Consider the following 18,293-nt stretch of genomic DNA (forward strand, 5'->3'; position numbering starts at 1 on the left):
CTACTGTGCTAACTTATTACTTAGAAACCAGTCAAACCTTTTTAAGACCTTGTTACAATTGTTTTTTTGTTTTTTTTTAATGCCTACAATAAACTTCCACAAATCAAAATATAGTTGTGGATATGTGCAAATGTTAATCACGTAAATTATATATATAAGTACTTGATTGCTTTTTTTTTTGTACCTATAGAAATATTTGATATGTATTCAATAAACATAATTGAGTTATCTTGTGTCCAAGCTTTGTTAAAACCTTTTGCCAACATAAATGCAACGTTGCCCATGAGTGCATTTAAGAGTTTCAAATAGCATTAAAAGTTTTTTTTTACACAAGGCATGCGGCTCAGCTTGTCTGTTGCATTTCCTTGTCCTGAAAAAGAAACTTCACTTCTGATTTAGATGAAACTGTCAATGTGGTAATGCAGTTACACGCTTGCCACACCGGCCTGTAGCTGAATGGCAGACCTGCATCAGCATCTCCTGACGTGATGATCGCTTTCAAACCCTAATTTGAAATTCTTTAGTTTGAAACGCTAAAGCAGGAATGTTGAACTCCAGTCCTCAGGGGCCGCGTTCCAATATGTTTTCCAAGATTCCCTCGTTAAGTGCACCTGCGAAAAAAGTTTGGCTCCTACAGAAGGTGAAAATGAACCAAACTTTTCACGCAGGTGTGTTTAACGAGGGTAACTTCAAAAACATATTGGAACGCGGCCCTCCGAGGACTGGAGTTCAACACCCCTGCCCTAAAGCCAAACACTAACCTTACTTCAAAACTCAAATTTAAAGACTAATTGATTAAAGTTTGAAATCTTCATTTGAAACACTAACCATAGTTAAAAAAAAAACTCTAAAACTAGTTTAAAACTCTACATTAAAACCCTACTTTTGAATTCTCTTGTCCAACTAGTCACCATTTTACAATTGCAATTCTCAAACAAGGAGCTGAACAACTTGAAAATCTGATTTTTGAAAATATAAAGTGTCCAGTCAACACAAGCAGAATAATCATAAAATAATTGATAATAATAATAATAATAAATAAAATGAATTAAATGATTTTTTTTTCAAAAAATAAATAAATAAAATGACAAAAATAAATAAATAAAATGAAATAAATGAATATAAATTCTTTCAAAGTGCAAGACAAAAAAACCAGCTTGATATATTTTTGAAGTTTGACTTTTATTATATTTTCTGAACATCCGTATAAATCATATCAGAGTAACAACACATAACGATTGTTCACTATCCCAGTCAGAGCGCATACTACACTTCATAATAAAGCCTTACATGCTTGTTGTGTTGTGCACATTACATTATAGGACAAAGCTAACAATTAGCCACGGGCGGGAACATTCAGAGCACAGTGTGGTTTCAACTTAATACATTGTGTCACATGACTACCATACTCTTAAGACACTTGCTAATGCCGATGAAAGTTACACCTGTAATGATCACATGAGTACGTGCATACGCAGACACAACATTGTAACAGTCTTGTTTGTATGTTTTACAAGGAGTGAGGACATGTCTCCTTTGGTAAAGGGGGTAGCTTATGAACAGAGGAAGCTTATGCCGACTAATTCCTTTCTTTAGGTCTACACACGCTCGCGTGACTGTAAGACACAAAGACTGGATAACGAGGTAATAGAGTAAAATACAGTAAGGAACCATAGAACAGTTTCATTGCCTATTTAGCAGCTACGGACTATTCCAGCCTCGCCTGTACGCTCAGTTTAAGGACATAACAGTTTCAAGCCTTCACATGTAGAAGTATAGTACGTACAGTAATCTCTCACTATATCGCAGGGTTTTTTTTTTTTTTTTTGGGTTAGACAGCTTTTTTTTTTTCTTTTACGATGTCTTCAAAAGTAGGTTTGAATAAGTTTCAGTGTCATCGTTTTTTTTTTTGTGTCATATTTGTTAAAACTGGTAGTATGACCTGACAGGAGGAAATGATCTGTAGGAAACATGTCATTAATTTGATTGGCATGAAAGTACCGCGCCAGAGGAAAAACAACCAATCAGAGACAGCCCCGTGGCCTGGCGTTGACCTTTGACCTTGTTGGCCCAGAAGAGCACCTTACTCGCAATGAAAGTGAAACAATGAACATTTCCAGGATGAAGTTTTAACTGGTGGGGTGTGCCCGTAATGAGTGTGCTCAAGGACATACAGTAATGACAAATGATTGACACCTCAGTCACGCCTTTTGTCTTGATTTCCTCAAGTGTGGCGGAATGCCGTAAATTAAAGGCACGGGACGGTGCCTCAAAAGATGTTTTTTTTAATGGACAAATTATTTTAATCCTGGAGTCAGACTGACTGCTTTGACAAATATGACAGGGTTTTTTTTTATTTTTTTTTTATCGCAAATTAAATTAATTTTCATGAGGTGTGCTGTTGGAAAATGTCAAATTTTTTTCCAGAAAAACAATCTAATTTATTTCAAAAAGCAATCAATTTTTGTTCATATATTTGTCAACAATGTCAAGCGATAGGCAGAACAAATAAACATTGCTGAAGGTACAATTAACTTGTGTGCCAATCGAATCATAACTATGTGTTCAACAAAACCAGATTTTATTTTTTGAGCAAAGTCAATTTGTTTAAATGAGCTCATTATTATCAGCATGTTAAAATACATTAATGTTGTTATTTATTCATTTATTTTTGGCTAAGTTTCCTGTGTGCCTCTAACAAACCAAAATGGATACTTGTGAGAGTTTATGCGACCTGCTTGTACCTGAGCATTGTTTTTTTTTTTTTTTTTTTGGATATGTGACCAAATGTGTGTGTTGAGTAAAGAAGCACCACCTGTGTCGCCGGTGCGGTGTGTAACAGTCTCGTTGGAATATGAATTGAACTGACTTTACGTCCCTGCTTATGTTGATGTGATCTTAAGAGTACAAAGTTAAAACCAGTAAGAGGTGAAGTGATTACATGCTTGATGATGGGCCAGCCTCATGCAAATGCTACTGCACTGGCACGATACCTGAGGGCCTGGGCCCGGTTCTGGAAGCTCCTACTTACTCTCTTTTGTGTGTGTCTTTTTTTTTTTTTTCTCTTTCGATACTAACTGGGTGAAAATGATGTCGCCCCTGGCAAAGTCTCTCTCTCAGCACGACTGGCGTGCATCTTTGCTGGATTGGTGTCCATGGAGGCGTGATGAGGATGCCGGGTTTAAATCCGGCTAGTTAAGACGGAGAGCGGCTGTCTCGCTGTTTCCGACGTGTGGGTGAAAAAGTTTCCCCTCCGCATATGGAAGCCACGCTCCGAGGGATTCAATGCGGCAGCGGTACACGGGGATATTATCTATATGCTTCGGGGGGGTCATCTGCTACGTCTTCCATGTCTTTGTTCTTTTTTTGTTTGGCATGAAAAGTATATTCCCAGTTTGTGTCCCACGTAGAAGGATCCGGACGCAAATGTGGAGCGTTCCACTCAGGTGAAGTATTTGCAGTTTGTGGAATCGATAGCGCAGTACGACGTGCATTTCAGGTGACCGTATGACCTGCCGATGAAAAAAACGCGGTCAAGAGTTTGAGAGGTCTCGCTCGTGTGGCGAGCAGCGCTTACCCTGGCAGATATGAGTGACATGTTTGGAAGCCAAAGTCTTTACTGTCACATTCCTCAGAGCCCTCGTGACGATATCCATCGCCGCAGAAAGCGTGTTTACATTCTGTGGGAAGATGATAAGGGAAAAAAAAAAAAAACAGCATCAGGTGACAAATCAATCGAGACTGCCGAAAAATACAATCGATAAAATTTTTTTTCATACTTTACTGTTTTAAAGATCACTTACTGACGCAGGCGTCGGTGACAACTTTATTCCCGTCGTCACATTCCTCGTCGCTTCGGTGCTGCACGATGCCGTCGCCGCAGTAACCGTCGTCATCGGGCGGGTTCTCCATAGACTGGAACGCTGCCATCTGGAATGGGAAAGTCTTTGACAGAGTTTAAGAGACTTGAGCAACAAATGGGGAAAAAGACAATTGTCCAATGTCATTTAAGAAATACCTGAACTGGAAACCAGCCGTCGGTGTCTTTGAAATAGAGAGACCGCTGATCTTTGCGGAATGCAAAAGCGTTCTCTGTCTTTAGACGTTCCAGTTCTTCCTCGTTGCTCACCACAAAGATCTGAATGGAAAAGACATATGGGGAGAATATGTGAAGGACCAGAAAATGTTATATGTTGTAGTTGCAGCGATGAATCTCTGAGCAGTGTTCACACCCATAACGGCGCAAACCTGCCTTTTTTTTTTCTTTTCAAGAAATTACCAGGTCTAATTGGTCACTGGGCAGATTTCGACCATTTGAGAAATGAAAAGAATTCTGAGCAAAACAGAGTATGTTCCCCTCACCGCAGGTACTTTGAGATTCTGAGGCTTTCCTCTGGAGCGATAATCTTCTAATAGAGAGCCACTGAGAGAGCTGCAGCCACATTGTCCAGGCAGCCCGGGTGGCCCTCGGGCACCTTTGCTTCCGACCAAGTGAAGCCCTTAAAACATAAGAGGAAAGGATCATTTGTGAGTTGCTCTAATGCGAGCAAAATGTAGCAGAAGCCTCGTTCCAGCCCCGTGACGTCATGACGCAAGGCATTTTGCTTCACCTCAGGAGATTAGATGTCTCCTCACTAAATAAGACAAACGCTTACGCCAGTCTTTGCCGCCTTCTGCTGACAGAGCGCTTGGCTGAACTCGGTGCCACAACGGGAGAGCATGCCAGATCCAGACGCATTGTGTCATTTTGCACCCATATGCAAAAAAGCAGTTGAGGACAAAGTTCATCACCTGTAACAGGAGGACCGGGAGGACCGGGAAGTCCGGGAGATCCCTGTGGGCCTGGGGGTCCCCTTGGACCACCACTGCCTGAGTCTCCTTTTACTCCCTGCAACATGAGCCAAAATTACACAACATGCTCATCCAAAAAAAAATATATATATTATTGGCAGCACACCTGTTTGCCTCTTTTTCCTGGCCGACCAGTGGGTCCTCTGTTTCCCGAAGCGCCAGGTTCTCCTTTTGGACCCTTTTCACCCTGTACCAAAAAAAAAAAACAATCACAAAAAGTTAATAATAATAAAAAATAAATAGTTTGAAAAAATATGAAAATAAGCAATCACAAAAAAGAAACATTACAACAAAATTAACCCCCCAAAAAAAGTTTGAAAAAATATGGAGCTCACTTTCTGTCCCAGCATTCCGGTGTATCCCATTGCCCCCTGAAAATATAAAAGTACAACATCAAACTCTATTCCTCAAAAACATCAGTGTTTGCAACAATTGTCCTGATTCTGCACCCACTTTGTCACCTTTAGAACCACTCTCACCATGTTGCCCTGGTGAACCCTAATATGAAACAAACATACAAAAGGTGAGTCCATTTTAAAAGCCATCCACAGTCAATCATTACAATTTACCTTTTCACCTTTATACCCAGGTAAACCCTGAAATACAGAAAAGATTTATTATGTGCATGTTGGGGGGAGGGGAAAAAAGTAGACATGTAAATGCTCATTATATAGATCACCAACCCTGGGTCCGATTGGTCCTCTCCCCCCAGGTAAACCCATTAGGCCCGGATCACCTTTCTCGCCCTGACCGGAAAAAAAATCACAGCAATTGCCTCAAAAATGGCTTGATTTAAAAAAATAATGTTTTAAGCAACAGAGATGGATATCACACAGAAAAAAAATAATAATAATAATAATGAAATTTCCCTTTAGTTGATCATAGAAATTGCTATAATTCCAGAACAATTATATTAAATGTATTCCTGTGCATCGACTGTACATAAAGAGATCTGACTTACTCACTTTGGGCCCACTTGGTCCCGGCCATCCAACTGGTCCCTGCTTTCCGGGAAGTCCAGGGGGACCGGTCCGACCCTGATGGAGCAGATGATTTTTTTTTTTTTTAGGACCTTATTAAACTTGTTCTGCTTATAAAATGGGGACATTCATAGAGAGTAAAAGCTGATAATTCAACCAGTACGATGAAATAGAAGTATTTGCTGCAAAGGGTTTTGCAAGTATCCGACATGTGCAAGGAGTACACGCAGGGGAGGACTGACTTTAACGAGCGCTGTCACTTTGCCCTATTTAATTAAATGATAGCCCGTGTATAGAACAGGAGCCGGTGCTTGTGGGAAATAAAATGATTTATGAGCTGGCTCTGAGCACTAAGCTAAATTGCACTGCAGTGCTGCAAACGATGCCACTGAATCTCTCCCTCCGGCCCGCAGAAAGTGATCGTCTGGGATTTTACTCTTCGCCCGGTGCTTTTTCACACACACACGTGCGCCCTTCAGTTTGTGTCGTGTTACGGCGACCTCGTGCGGGCCGGGTCGAGCTTTGTGAACTCAGCATCTTTTGCATGTCTCCCCGTCAAGGTTACGTTTGTTCACAAAGCAGCCATTGACATTGAATCTCATTTTTGGTCCAAATCCATTTAGCGCCAGAATTACTGATGATTAATGGAGACGCTCACCTTTTGTCCAGGTCTTCCGATTTCTCCCTGACAACAGGATGTGAAGGAGGGACAAGGACAGACGCCGTTAATGCATTTCCAAACTAGCATCTGTCAGCATCTTGGGCTGCAGGCCAAGACAAATTGAGCTCACAAAAATAATGAGCACATATGATTATGGATTTTGAGTAGCACAAACGTCATGTAGGAAAATATCCTCACCTTTTCTCCCTTGGATCCTCCAATACCTGGTAATCCAGGTGGACCCTGTAAAACATGAAATATAAAAAGGTTTTCTACATTTTTGGAAAAAAATGTTGTCTCTTTATCACAAGCTTTGTACAAATCTATTTTTATTTTTAGATTTGTTTGTCTCGCATGAAGTCATCTCGTTAATTCAAGGAGGAGATATTATCTCAAAATATCCTTCTCCCCAATGTCCTCAGTGTAACCACAAAAAGCCTGCATGTGGAAATGTGAGCTGCAGTTTTAATTAAGGCTTGAGTGGCAGATATTGATTGAAAAAGTGCCTGCTGCGGCCCGGATGCTGCTGAGGCAGCCCAGGGTGGTCGACCGCAGCAAAACACTTCATAATAAATAAAACATGTCAGGGGAAAAAAAAAATCACTTATTAATCATTAATGTCTTAATAAGCATCCATCGCCCATGTAATCACATGGCCACACCCGTAGTTTGGTAATCCCCGGAATGTACGCAAGCCAGTGCGCCTTTCCTGGCAGACAACTCTTCATCGAGTTTCAAAAAATGACATGAGGTGTACTGCGGGCCGCCAGTGGAAAAAAGCTATTTATGTCTGGAGCTAAATGCAGAGCGTTAATGGGCTGCTGTGTTCCATGCATGAAAGATTCCCCCCCCCCCGCAGCCCCCTCCTGTCTCCTCTTCAGGATTTTCTCAAATTGGAGACCTCAGGAACGTCACCTGTTCAGTTCCCAGCCATGTTTTAAATCATATTTGGCATGAGATGGAAAAATCTCAAATCCCAAGATTGTAAACATGTTGAAAAAAGGGTGGAGTTTTTGTTCTTTTGATCTTTTCATAGACATGTACAGCCACAAAGGTGCGTTTGCGTAATTGTGGGAGTGAACACAGTCGATTTGCTTGCCGGCCAATGGGAACGGCTACTCTCATTCCGCGTCGGAAAAGCGTGTTCGCACGATCTATACATGGTAGGAGCAGATTTGCTCAAGTCCATGCATGAAATGTATGTTCATAAGGAACTGCAAGAAAAACTTCACAAAGCTGGGCGACCGGAAGTGGGCACCTATCACCCATCATCATGCATCCATCCATGACCCTTGACCTCGCTTGTGCTTGTGGATAATTTCAAAAATATATTCAAGATAATAATAATAATAATAATAATAATAATAATAATAATAATAATACACTCCAATATTTGATTTCTACAAAGATTCTGAGGGGTTTTATTTTTTTTCTTTATTTCTTATTTTATTTATTTTATTGTTTTATTTATTTAATCTTTTTTTTTTAATTACTTATTTATTTTTTATTTATGACTAAATAAATAAAAAGCGCTTGTAAAGGTCTTAAGGAAACACTGACAATGACAATTTGACATTTTGAAAGCTCTTACCTGAGGTCCAGGGGGACCAGAGGGTCCAGGGGGGCCACGGGCACAGGAGGAACCTTTACCTTCAGATGGAGACTCTGAATCACCTCCCTAAAAAGGAGTAAATATCAAAATCTCTCAAATAATCTTTTGAATGATAAGGATCCAAAGCATATACAACAACTCATATCTACTGTATGTATCCATCTCAGTTATTTGGAGGTTTAAAAAAAGCGGGTGTTTGACACCACCGGTTGGACACCATCCAAGGACACGACAACATTGACACACGTCGGGTATTCCACAAAAGGACGACGGTTGGTCACATGACTTGGACTCACATGAGTGTGGCGGCGCCAAAGTGAAGGGGGTGGAGGGAGGAGTGGGGGTGGTGGCAGACTGACTAAACAGCATGGGTTCAACCTCCTCTGCTGCTCCTGGGGAGCGAGTGCTGTGCAAGGTGTAAAGACACGCAAGGAGAAACACGTTGGACATGCCTGGGCAACATCTGGTGGCAAACACGCCATCCCCAAAGAAGATTAGTGGCTAACACTTAGCATGCAACAAACAGGTGCAAACTATCAAATGGTGACACCCGTCCGTCCGTCCGTCCGTCCGTCCAGCAGTTCCTCGTGCAGACATGAGGTACCACTGCATTGGCTATTTATAGAGGCATTTCCAGTCCACCTCATGGGCAACAACAACATGACAACAAGAGTAGTTTACAAGGCCGTTTGATTAAGCACACTGGAAAAGATCATAATGCTCAGTTTTGATTGACACGGATGACTTTGTTCAACATTTATTTTTGGGGTGGGGTGGGGGCTACGCATCATAACAAGAGCTGTTACGCTCTTCCCGTTTAAATACGTAAAAGTAAAAAGCAATCATTGCAATCCACAATCAAGAAATAAATATTGTTTTGCATGCCGGGGGCCCTTCAACACCTTGCTCATGCACCTTTGCACGCACAAGGATCAATTGCAACAGGCTTACCTGCCGGGAATGAATTAAAGCTGTCCAGGAAAGATGAATGGGCCATGCCATAGTAAAAACACAGAGTCAAATAAAGTCCATGTGCTCGAGGAGTCATGATGCTGCCCATAGTTGCCCGACTTTATCCGGGGGGGCGAAGCGAAAGCAGCCCTCTGTTACTCTCTGCCTTCTTGTCTGCGTTTCACCTCCCCATTCTCCCTCTCCTCTCTTCTCTCTTCTCCTCTCTGCTCTGCTGTGCTGTCTTTACGCCCTGGAGAGGGGGGCATGTCCACCAATGCCCATTAAACCTTTCCTCCGCATCCGTGTGCGCTAAAATTACAGACGGCGGCCTGCCAGCTGCTTATGGGTGCCAATATTAGATCTCTACTACTGCAGGGGGTGCCTTTTGTTGTTTCCACTCCCCTCACAAGGGGGGACCGAACACACAATTTGCCTCACTACAAGATCTTACGTGCATTAGCACATAGTTTTACATTTTATTGTGCTGGCTTTGAGGCTATTTTGATTGCAATGTTGTTTTTCTTAGCCAGTCCCTGAGCGATTGTAGTATCCATTTACTCCCCCGGACCACATTGGTTTTATTGCCTGGACTGTCCTGCAAAATAAATTGTCTGATTTTCCACTGGTGCTCTTTAGCGGAATGTATAAGCAGTAAATAATTCTGGGACGACATTCTGAGTCCTAATATGAAATCACTCGGTGTTTGCTGTAGTTTGGTATGTGTGGAAAGAAGCAATGTACTGGAAGAAGACGAAATGGATATTTGAATATAATGAACTGCAGTCAATATAAATATAGATTTATTTATAATGACTTTTTTTTTTACATCAAAATAATGCAAGTATATAATACATAGATTTTTTTGCATTTGTATTAATGGACATTTTTTAAATTATTTTTTTTATGTTATTACTAATATATAGGCACCGTTATTCATTATTAGTACAGTTGTTCTGTTCAAGGCAGAAAGTTTGACAGGAAAAATACGACAAATGGTTTAGTCACGTACTCAATGTAAGCGTTGTGACAAAGCTGCCCTAAATTACACATTTTTTAAATTACTGCAATGCGTTATGCACCAGTAAGTAGAACCAAAAGCTTTCTTTTCATTAATTAATTAATTCTCTAAACCGCTTATCCTCACTATGGTCTTAATAGAAAAACCTTCAGTCAGTCATTAAGAAACAGAAAAAAAAAATAACTTTCCTTCTACAGGTGGGAACGGGTCAGCCAAGGGAACTCCTGGAAAACAGAAAGGAAAAAAAAACAAAACATAATTTTGTTCCTACATCAGAGACAAAAATTCAAAATATTTCTTGTTGGCTGGGATTTTGACTATCAGACTGACAGCAAGGCATCCATCGTCGACCAAAAAGGAGGTCACAACCATGGAGCTTAGTGCCTCAATGGAACCTTCCATCACCTGAATGTATCCATGCCACCATGCACGGAGGGGTTGCGTGGATACATTCAACATAAACACAGAGGGCCCCGCTTTCTAATTATAAGGGACCAGAAATAGAGGGGTCAAGTTGATGTGAGGATGGGGAGGGATTGTGAGTGGAAAGGAGCAGCTCCACAGTGCACCTGTGGAATGGGAGGATTAGCGCTCAGGGACACATTGCAGTCAAATAAACACGGAGCCGCTTATTGGTCTTTAATAATCACCGAATGGAATGCTGCTGCTTTTAATTCCAACTAACTTCAGAGTTGCCGCCCCTGTCCGTGTTATTTCCTCTTAATGAACCATTTGTTTAACCTGTTCTCATCTTCAGGTGCCACCCAATCGGGTCCTTGTGTTCCGTTGTCCCCCACCTCGTCATTATTAACTTCATTAAAGAGGTAACACTTTAGGTTTTACTTTATGTGTTTTGTTCTGGTCTGATTTATTAAACCAACGGTCACACTAGTTATTTTGAATAGCAACAGGCAGTTGATACACAGATTCCTTGTACTTTCCACCATTAAGTGGAGGGTTGATGCTTCTGTCACTATACATTTCTGGCATAAACAGATGAACACTGAAACATGATTTGAAGTAAATAAATAATAGTTAGTGGGCCAATCCATTAGAATTACATTCCTTTGTTTGGTTGGAAATTTTTGGTTTGCTGCTCTCAAAACATAGTGGCCCAATAAAACTTAATTCGATGTATGGTTCTATTAAATTGTCAAATTAGAAAGACGAAATATCAAAAATGTCAACAAGAGACTACAACAAACTAGCAATGCGAAGTTGTGTGAGTATTGATTGGGATGGATAATGGGCCTAAGTAAGCGCAATGGCTCCCTCTAGCGGACACATGTGGAATGTCAGTTGAGAACTTGGTTTAGATGATTACATCGCTGTCAGAAAATAGCAAATCTTCATAAAATGATAGCATAATATTGATAGCTGTCCACCTATTACCAGAGCGTGCGTACCTGTTGCTTTCTGTCAGAGGAAGGGTCGATGAGCACATTGAGAAGACTTGGTCGTTCCCAGTCACTCAAGCTGAGCCGCAAAGCCTTACACAGTTCCTCCGCCGTCTTCACCAAGAAACCACGCCCGCCAAATGCTGTCATCACCTGGTCGTAGCGGGCCTCGGGAAGGAGGGTCACGGGGGGCGCTCTGATTTGAGGACACAGATGAGGGTGAGTATTTAAAAAAAAAGAGAGCATTTGGTTTGACACAATTTAGACAATAATTATTGTCTCACATGGTGGTCAGATCCCCCATTTTTGCCATTTCTTTCCACGTCTCAGGGTCAACTCCGCTGTATATGCCGTTGTTATTCACCACAATCACAACTATAGGTAGGTTATACCTATTTAAAAAAAAAAAAGAGGGGTTATATGTGATTTGGAAAGAAAATCTATAGCATTGGAAAGAGTAAAGTTACAGACCTGCACATGGTTTCAACCTCCATACCGGAAAAGCCAAAGGCACTGTCGCCTTCCACGCAGACAATCCTTCGGCCCTTATTCTCGGTCCTCTCGACGACAGCTGCAGCTATTGCGAAACCGGGGCCCACTCCCATTGTTCCGAATGTTCCCGCATCCAACCTAAAGGTCAAGCGATTCATGAAGTATCCACCCTATGTAACATCCCGGAGCTGCTCTGTAGATGATGACCTCTAACCTGTGTCGAGGTAAGTAATTATTCAACATAGTGCGTCCAATGTCCATGGTGTTGGCGCCTTCGCTGACAATGATGCAGTCGCGTGGCAGCAGTTGTGAGATGTGGTGAAACACCGTGTAGTAGTTCATGGGTATCGTTGAGTGGAGAGCCAGCGCCTGTAAAGAATGAGATGAAGGTCCAGGTTTGTTTATGAGGTGAACAGCAAGATATTTTTTTTTTTTTTTTTTAAAAAGCCAAAACTCACATTTGATATCTTGGCATTACTGGTCATTTTCTCTTTAAGGTTACTCCACCATTTTGTATCAGAAGGATACTTCCAGCCATCTTTAATAAGACACTCCCGTAGCTGAAGGAGAAAGGATAATAATATTTGACTAAAGCACTTTTGGCATTTAAGATCAGTGAATCACTTAGGTGAGCGTTTGAGCGTTTTGCACCTGAGTGACGACCGCATTGATGTCCCCCAGAAGAGCAACAGCAGGCTTCACATTGTTTCCCATCTCCTCAGGGCAAAGGTCAACCTACACATAGAACATAGAGTCAAATCATGCACTAAAATGCAGACAAAATTCTATTTGTGACAATAAACATGCAGCACTATAATACACCATGAAATTAAATGTGGATTATATATATATGACAATTTGAAAAAACTACCAACCTGAATGATTTTGACATTTGGGTCAAATCTCGGTGGCAGACCAAAATGGAGGATCCAGTTAAGTCGGGCTCCAAGAAGAAGCACGACATCTGTCTGGAGAAGAGCTCTTCATTGCAAAGGGAGTTGAAAAGGGAAGATGATAACAAATATTTACGATATTCACATTTAATATATCATATCTGTATATTTTATTATCTATAGTCTATATTATAATTCACTACCGACACCCAATTTAGCTAATCACCACAGCGACTGCTCCAAAAGGAATTTTTTAGGTCTACCTCGAGCGTGCAGCCGCCACACATTTGGGGTGATCATCAGGCAGCACTCCTTTCCCCATGGGGGTCGGAAGGAACGGCAGTTGGCTCAATTCCACAAAGTCTCTCAAAGCGGCTTCTGCTCGACCGTAGGCTGCACCTGCGGGCCACAATTGAAACATTTCAAATCTCCTTTTTTTAAAAAAAAACAAAAAAAAACAAAGGAAGTTTTACCTTTGCCAATGATGACCAATGGTCTTTTAGCTGATTTCAAGACAGTGATGGCCTCCAACACTGCATTGTGGTCGGCAAGACAAATGGGAGGAGGTGGACAACAGTGGACAAACCTGCGGGTGGAACAAATTTAGTTGAATGCGGAAATGCTGTCGAGTACCAGAAAACAGCAATATGACAAACCTGACTCTGCTTCGGTCCACTTTAGCATTCACCATATCTCCTGCAATGTCCACATAACAAGCGCCTGGACGACCATACATACTTGTGCGAACAGCCTGTGTGTGTAAAGCCCCAAAATAGTAATGTGTTCAAAATACAGTGTCCTCTGTGTCATCACTTATTTCCCATCAAATAATAAGTGAATATTGTGTGAGCAAACTAATGCAAATTCCACTCAACTCTGTTCAAAATTAACTTAAGAAACTCAAATAAATTGATGTTACCTTCTCAATCACAGAAGGGATGGCTTCAAGATTACTTGGCCTTGCTGAGAATTTACTATACAGGCGACACGCTTCCACCTAAAACGATAAATAATTAAAGCAGAGGGAAACACTTAAATGTGTAAATGCTCAACAATATTTTGATGACCTGGGGAAATTCTTGAAAGGCTCCTGCTGTCTCTTGGCTTCTATCTGAAGATCCCCCGATAACGACCACTGGCCTGCGTGTTGCGACGCACAAATCCAGTTTACAGCAGAGTTTGACTCCCATTTGCGGGGGATTACTAATTCTTACCAGCAGTTCATGTTGGAGTTGGCCATTCCACCCAGTGCATGAATGAGTCCTGGTCCTGACACCACCAGGCAAGCACCTGGTCTGGGTAGGGAGATGTATCTACAATTAACCTAAACCACCAGTTGTTGTTGTTTTTTATTTGAAGGGCAATGTCCTACCTCCCAGTCAGGTATCCAATGGCGGAGGCAGCATAACAGGCCTAATGTATGGAACATTGATAGAAGATTAGATCAAACACAAGAATCCATATGACTGAGCCGAGTAGGTGCATCTTACCGCTTGTTCATTGCGCATGCCAACGTATTTGATCCCTGCAGCCTGAGCAGCCATTGCTACTTCAATGACAGGAACACCAACGATCCCAAACATGTATTCCACTTTCTATAGGGAAATTTATACGCATATCAAGAAAAAGTATTTTCAGAAAACTAAAGATTAATTCGGGGTCGTATCCAGTGAAACAATTTTAATAGGGGCAAGTTTATTGGTTTTTTTCCCCCCCCTTTGGACATCTATTTTCTTGTATTGTGTTGACTCACAACTTGACAGTGAACTTTGACACGCATACCATAAAAAAATAAAGAACAAAAGCAGCGTGCTGAAAATAAACACCGATCGAATTACAAATGAACAAACTGCCTATTACATTTTTCAAAGTATGAGAAAGTGCGGTTAGGTCATAGTTGCTTAACTATATGACCCAAATTTGTTGTTTACAACTGACCTGATTCATAAGAGACTCAGCAATAAGCTGAGCTCCTGTTACTTCGTCCATGGTTGTCCAGAAACTAAAAACCTCTTCCAAAAGTTCAAAGTGTTATCTTTATCTATGTCGCAAGTAATGGTAGTCGAAAAGAAGGTTAGTTGTACGGTTTGCCCCCGTTTGAAAAACTTCCGGGTTTTGGGCCAATCAGACACGACTAGTAATATACGTCATTAGCCAAGCGGAAACGTGCTTTTGACAACACAAAAACAACTCCACGTGGCTAATTTCTCTGAGACGCACAATTTATAAATATTACTTATTCGTTTAAATCCTTTACTATTATTATTTTAAAAAAATACTACATAATATATACCCACCAAAAACATTTCACGATTTGTTGATTACAAGTGCATATATTTTGAAAAACAAACTACAAAATTACGTTTGATGGTTAAGAAAAAATCACTTTGGATTAAAAATTACATTTTAATATTTTGATGGAAACGTTTCACATCTGTTAGAATTTATACACATGTACTGAGTGAGTAGTGTAAAGTTCACGCAACTTCATTCTTCCAGGGGTATGAGTAAAATAAAACAAACTTTCAAAGATTATTTAGCTAGATGATTTATTTGTGTTTTTCCTTCCTCGCAGAAGAAGAGTAACGTTGGTCGTGAACCCACATGACCCAAGCGTTTGCTGGTCATCCTGATAGTGACACTGAGGGTATGCACTGATAATGTCATAGCCAGCCAGGTTATGTCCCCTGTAAAAAAAAATCAATCGTTGCAAACATGAGCTGGCATGATGTTTCCAAAGTAAATAAAGATGTTAGCTGACCTATATGTGTCCAGGTGCTGCCTGAGGTGACCCACGGTCTCAGAGAGTCGCATCTTCAGCACATAAGTGCGATTGCCATCCTCTGACTTGACCTTAAGTGTGATGATGTTGCGAGGAGACGATGTCCTTTCCGAGGTGACCGTGTGCTTGCTTGAAAAAGTGAAAATGTGACATTCTATCTATCTTTGTAAGGACTTTATTTTTTTTTTTACCGAGCCTTTTTACTGATCACATTAGATTGCAGGTTTGTTTAAAGGGCTACTCATAATTTCTGGTCCATAAATGATCAACTTTTGAGTACCTGTCCTTCATTGCTTGCAGTGCTGGCGTATCAACGATGATCGCTGAGGAGCTGTTGTGTGTGTCAGAAGAGCCCTAGGGAAAAGATGAGCCGGAATATGATCAGACGAGTCCGAGAAACGATCATCTGTGCCTCTTCAAACCTGCAAGGCTTTTTGCGCAGAGTCCCTGACGTCAATCACTCGACCCGCCTTCACCACAAATTTTGGCAGATTGTTCTGGCATTGATTTTTGCTTAACTTCTTAGCTGTGAACCAAACAAACACATGATGGCTTTATTCAATGATTTCAAATCATGCGACGTGAGTGCGGGAACCAACCGGGAAACTGCGAGTTGAGTCTATTTGGCGAGTTGACTCGATTTGGCGATTCCTCTTTTTTCTCTCGCATAGCCTGTCCTCTACCAGGAAATTTATCACATGGTACTCTGAGGACAAACTCTTCCTCCCGTCTATCGAGGACCTTGAGAAGCAAAAGACAAATTTGCATTTATGTGTTAATGTGGAGTGATGCTGAGTACACACCTCAAAAGGCACACCATCCGGAAATCTGGATTGAAGCTCGGATGGGAAATAGCCCTCCATTAGATCCTGCATGCATTGCTGCGAGGAGAACCAAATGTGCAAAAGTGATTAGCACTTGACAAGTCTCAAGTATTTGAGAACTATTTTGTTTTACGAGGCCAACCTGTGTACTGGTCTCCTGATAAGAGCGGAAAGGTCCGTTGAACATGACAATTCCATTACTGTAGAGTTTCAGTTGCACCGGATCGTTTCGTGCCAACTGCGCCCCTTTGGGTGTGGTTCGTACGAACGCTTCCCCTGCGAGAACGTTCAACTCCTTAATCGTCTGTATCACGAGGTCAAAGTCCATATGGAAATTCTGGACCACTGGGTTGTCTGTCAGGAGGAAGTATGTTAGCAGCTATTTTTTGTTCAAAAGTAAGATGGCTTGTACCTGTGTCTGAAACATTTGTTTGCTTCGCTGCATTTCTGGGGTTTCCGTCATCTCCCACCCAGATCAAACCGTAGTCATTCAGGAAGCTCTGCAAACAGTAACAGAGAAATTAGTGAATGAATCACTTGGAAAGGTTTTCATCAAACGCACCTCCATGTCATCCACTTGGTGCTGTAGCTGTTTGCACCTTCTTTCAAGATGACTGCAACTCTCAAGATGGCCCTGCACTATAATCACTTATCAGCCACAAATTCAGCGAGTGTTTGAGAATTTGGAGTTATTACCTGAATCTTGTTGAGCTTTCAGTTTCTCCCTCAAATTCAAAATGACATTGTCCTTCCAAAGAAAACAGTGTTGTGTGAGTGAGGGTTTCTGTCCATCATATCAAATGAGTGTTTACCTTGCGTGTCATTTCTTCTTTTTGGCTTGTGACCTTCCTCTCAAGCACGGTCAGTTGCTGCATCATGGAAGACATCAGCTCAAAGTCGCTTGGCGCAGCACCTGGGTTGGAAGCTTTTTCATATCAGGAAGTCACTTACACGCTTTTAAAAAAATACATTTAATGCCTACATAAGATCAGTTTTGAAGGGCAATTTCAGAACATTTTGGAATGTTTCTTAACAGTTTGCAATTACATAGAATTCTCAACATCAAGAGTGTTCATTTGTCTTTACCTTTATCAGATGCTTTAAACTTAACAAAGTCAGCATCACAGTGTCGACTGGGACTGGCCACACGAGAACTTGGGTCATCCAAGACTTGAGATTCAAATTTAAAGGGGTTGTAATAAAATATTTGTTATATTTTGTATTAGTGTTTTGGGTTATCTGCAGCTTACCTGTTGATAGATTCTCCTTTTTGCCCCTGTAGGACAGAAACACTTTCAATTTCTATAAATGTAGCCAGCATTTTTAGCGTAATATTTGACCTAAAGTTACTGTGAACATGTTCATTAAATACAAAAAAACAACTTATGAGAATAACGTTAAATGTTCAGTTTAAAAAAAAGGGCTTTAAGGTCACGTGACATCGCACCCCCGGAAGTCTCGAACGTAATGCAGTATAAATAATTTAGTTAAATTGTGTCGTCTTACCGTCTAGTATTTTCCTCACACTGAAGCGGGACTCTCCTCGTTTTCTTTAACAATGACAATGGTGAACTCATGACAGGATTGGAGTGTGAAGCTGTAGCTTGTTTTTAATGTCGGTCGTATGTTGCTATTAGCAACACACGATCCGGTGCGAGTGCGCGCTTTGGACGGAAATGGTATTGTGCACGCGCATGGATTTCTCTGGTTATTTTTTTTAAACGCAACTTAGAATTTACGTCACATATCAAGTTCTGTACATGACTTACAAGTTCTATACATGACTTAAATTTTGAAAGACAATCACGCAAACTACATTCAATATGTCAAAT

The 18,293-nt window shown here is 41.1% G+C and overlaps 3 protein-coding genes across 4 annotated transcripts; all 3 read right to left on the reverse strand.

Annotated features, from left to right (window-relative positions):
- Positions 1 to 1,185: 1,185 nt before the first annotated feature.
- colq (collagen-like tail subunit (single strand of homotrimer) of asymmetric acetylcholinesterase) lies at positions 1,186 to 9,724 on the reverse strand. Its single transcript, XM_085918815.1, has 17 exons — positions 9,056 to 9,724; positions 8,401 to 8,510; positions 8,084 to 8,170; positions 6,691 to 6,735; positions 6,490 to 6,516; positions 5,817 to 5,888; positions 5,535 to 5,597; positions 5,421 to 5,447; positions 5,305 to 5,349; positions 5,187 to 5,222; positions 4,958 to 5,038; positions 4,792 to 4,888; positions 4,363 to 4,499; positions 4,019 to 4,138; positions 3,804 to 3,945; positions 3,578 to 3,680; positions 1,186 to 3,512 (listed from the first exon to the last, which is right to left on the reverse strand). The coding sequence occupies exons 1-17, from the start codon at positions 9,162 to 9,164 to the stop codon at positions 3,443 to 3,445; spliced, it is 1,371 nt and encodes a 456-aa protein (XP_085774941.1). The 5' UTR covers positions 9,165 to 9,724; the 3' UTR covers positions 1,186 to 3,442.
- Positions 9,725 to 9,838: 114 nt separating this feature from the next.
- hacl1 (2-hydroxyacyl-CoA lyase 1) lies at positions 9,839 to 14,953 on the reverse strand. The gene is made up of 17 exons (XM_085918814.1): positions 14,794 to 14,953; positions 14,346 to 14,450; positions 14,228 to 14,268; positions 14,070 to 14,150; positions 13,923 to 13,995; positions 13,775 to 13,852; positions 13,512 to 13,606; positions 13,329 to 13,441; positions 13,119 to 13,254; positions 12,838 to 12,943; positions 12,614 to 12,697; positions 12,421 to 12,522; positions 12,177 to 12,331; positions 11,942 to 12,100; positions 11,755 to 11,862; positions 11,480 to 11,666; positions 9,839 to 10,297 (listed from the first exon to the last, which is right to left on the reverse strand). Exons 1-17 carry the CDS (start codon positions 14,842 to 14,844, stop codon positions 10,265 to 10,267), a joined length of 1,707 nt encoding a protein of 568 aa, XP_085774940.1. The 5' UTR covers positions 14,845 to 14,953; the 3' UTR covers positions 9,839 to 10,264.
- A 357-nt stretch (positions 14,954 to 15,310) lies between these two features.
- ubxn11 (UBX domain protein 11) lies at positions 15,311 to 18,140 on the reverse strand. 2 transcript variants are annotated; one of them, XM_085918554.1, is made up of 14 exons: positions 17,968 to 18,140; positions 17,712 to 17,737; positions 17,548 to 17,631; positions 17,274 to 17,386; positions 17,158 to 17,209; positions 17,024 to 17,100; positions 16,874 to 16,961; positions 16,604 to 16,815; positions 16,441 to 16,518; positions 16,237 to 16,378; positions 16,060 to 16,163; positions 15,918 to 15,991; positions 15,617 to 15,766; positions 15,311 to 15,542 (listed from the first exon to the last, which is right to left on the reverse strand). In XM_085918554.1, exons 1-14 carry the CDS (start codon positions 18,036 to 18,038, stop codon positions 15,392 to 15,394), a joined length of 1,422 nt encoding a protein of 473 aa, XP_085774680.1. In that variant the 5' UTR covers positions 18,039 to 18,140; the 3' UTR covers positions 15,311 to 15,391. The 2 variants fall into 2 exon arrangements, with proteins under 2 accessions (XP_085774680.1, XP_085774681.1); XM_085918555.1 differs by having other exon boundaries at positions 15,312 to 15,542; positions 17,274 to 17,374.
- Positions 18,141 to 18,293: the final 153 nt, after the last annotated feature.

This window comes from Syngnathus leptorhynchus, chromosome 8, assembly GCF_054491065.1.
Source record: "Syngnathus leptorhynchus isolate UIUO chromosome 8, UIUO_Slep, whole genome shotgun sequence".
NCBI classification, from domain to species: Eukaryota; Metazoa; Chordata; class Actinopteri; order Syngnathiformes; family Syngnathidae; genus Syngnathus; species Syngnathus leptorhynchus.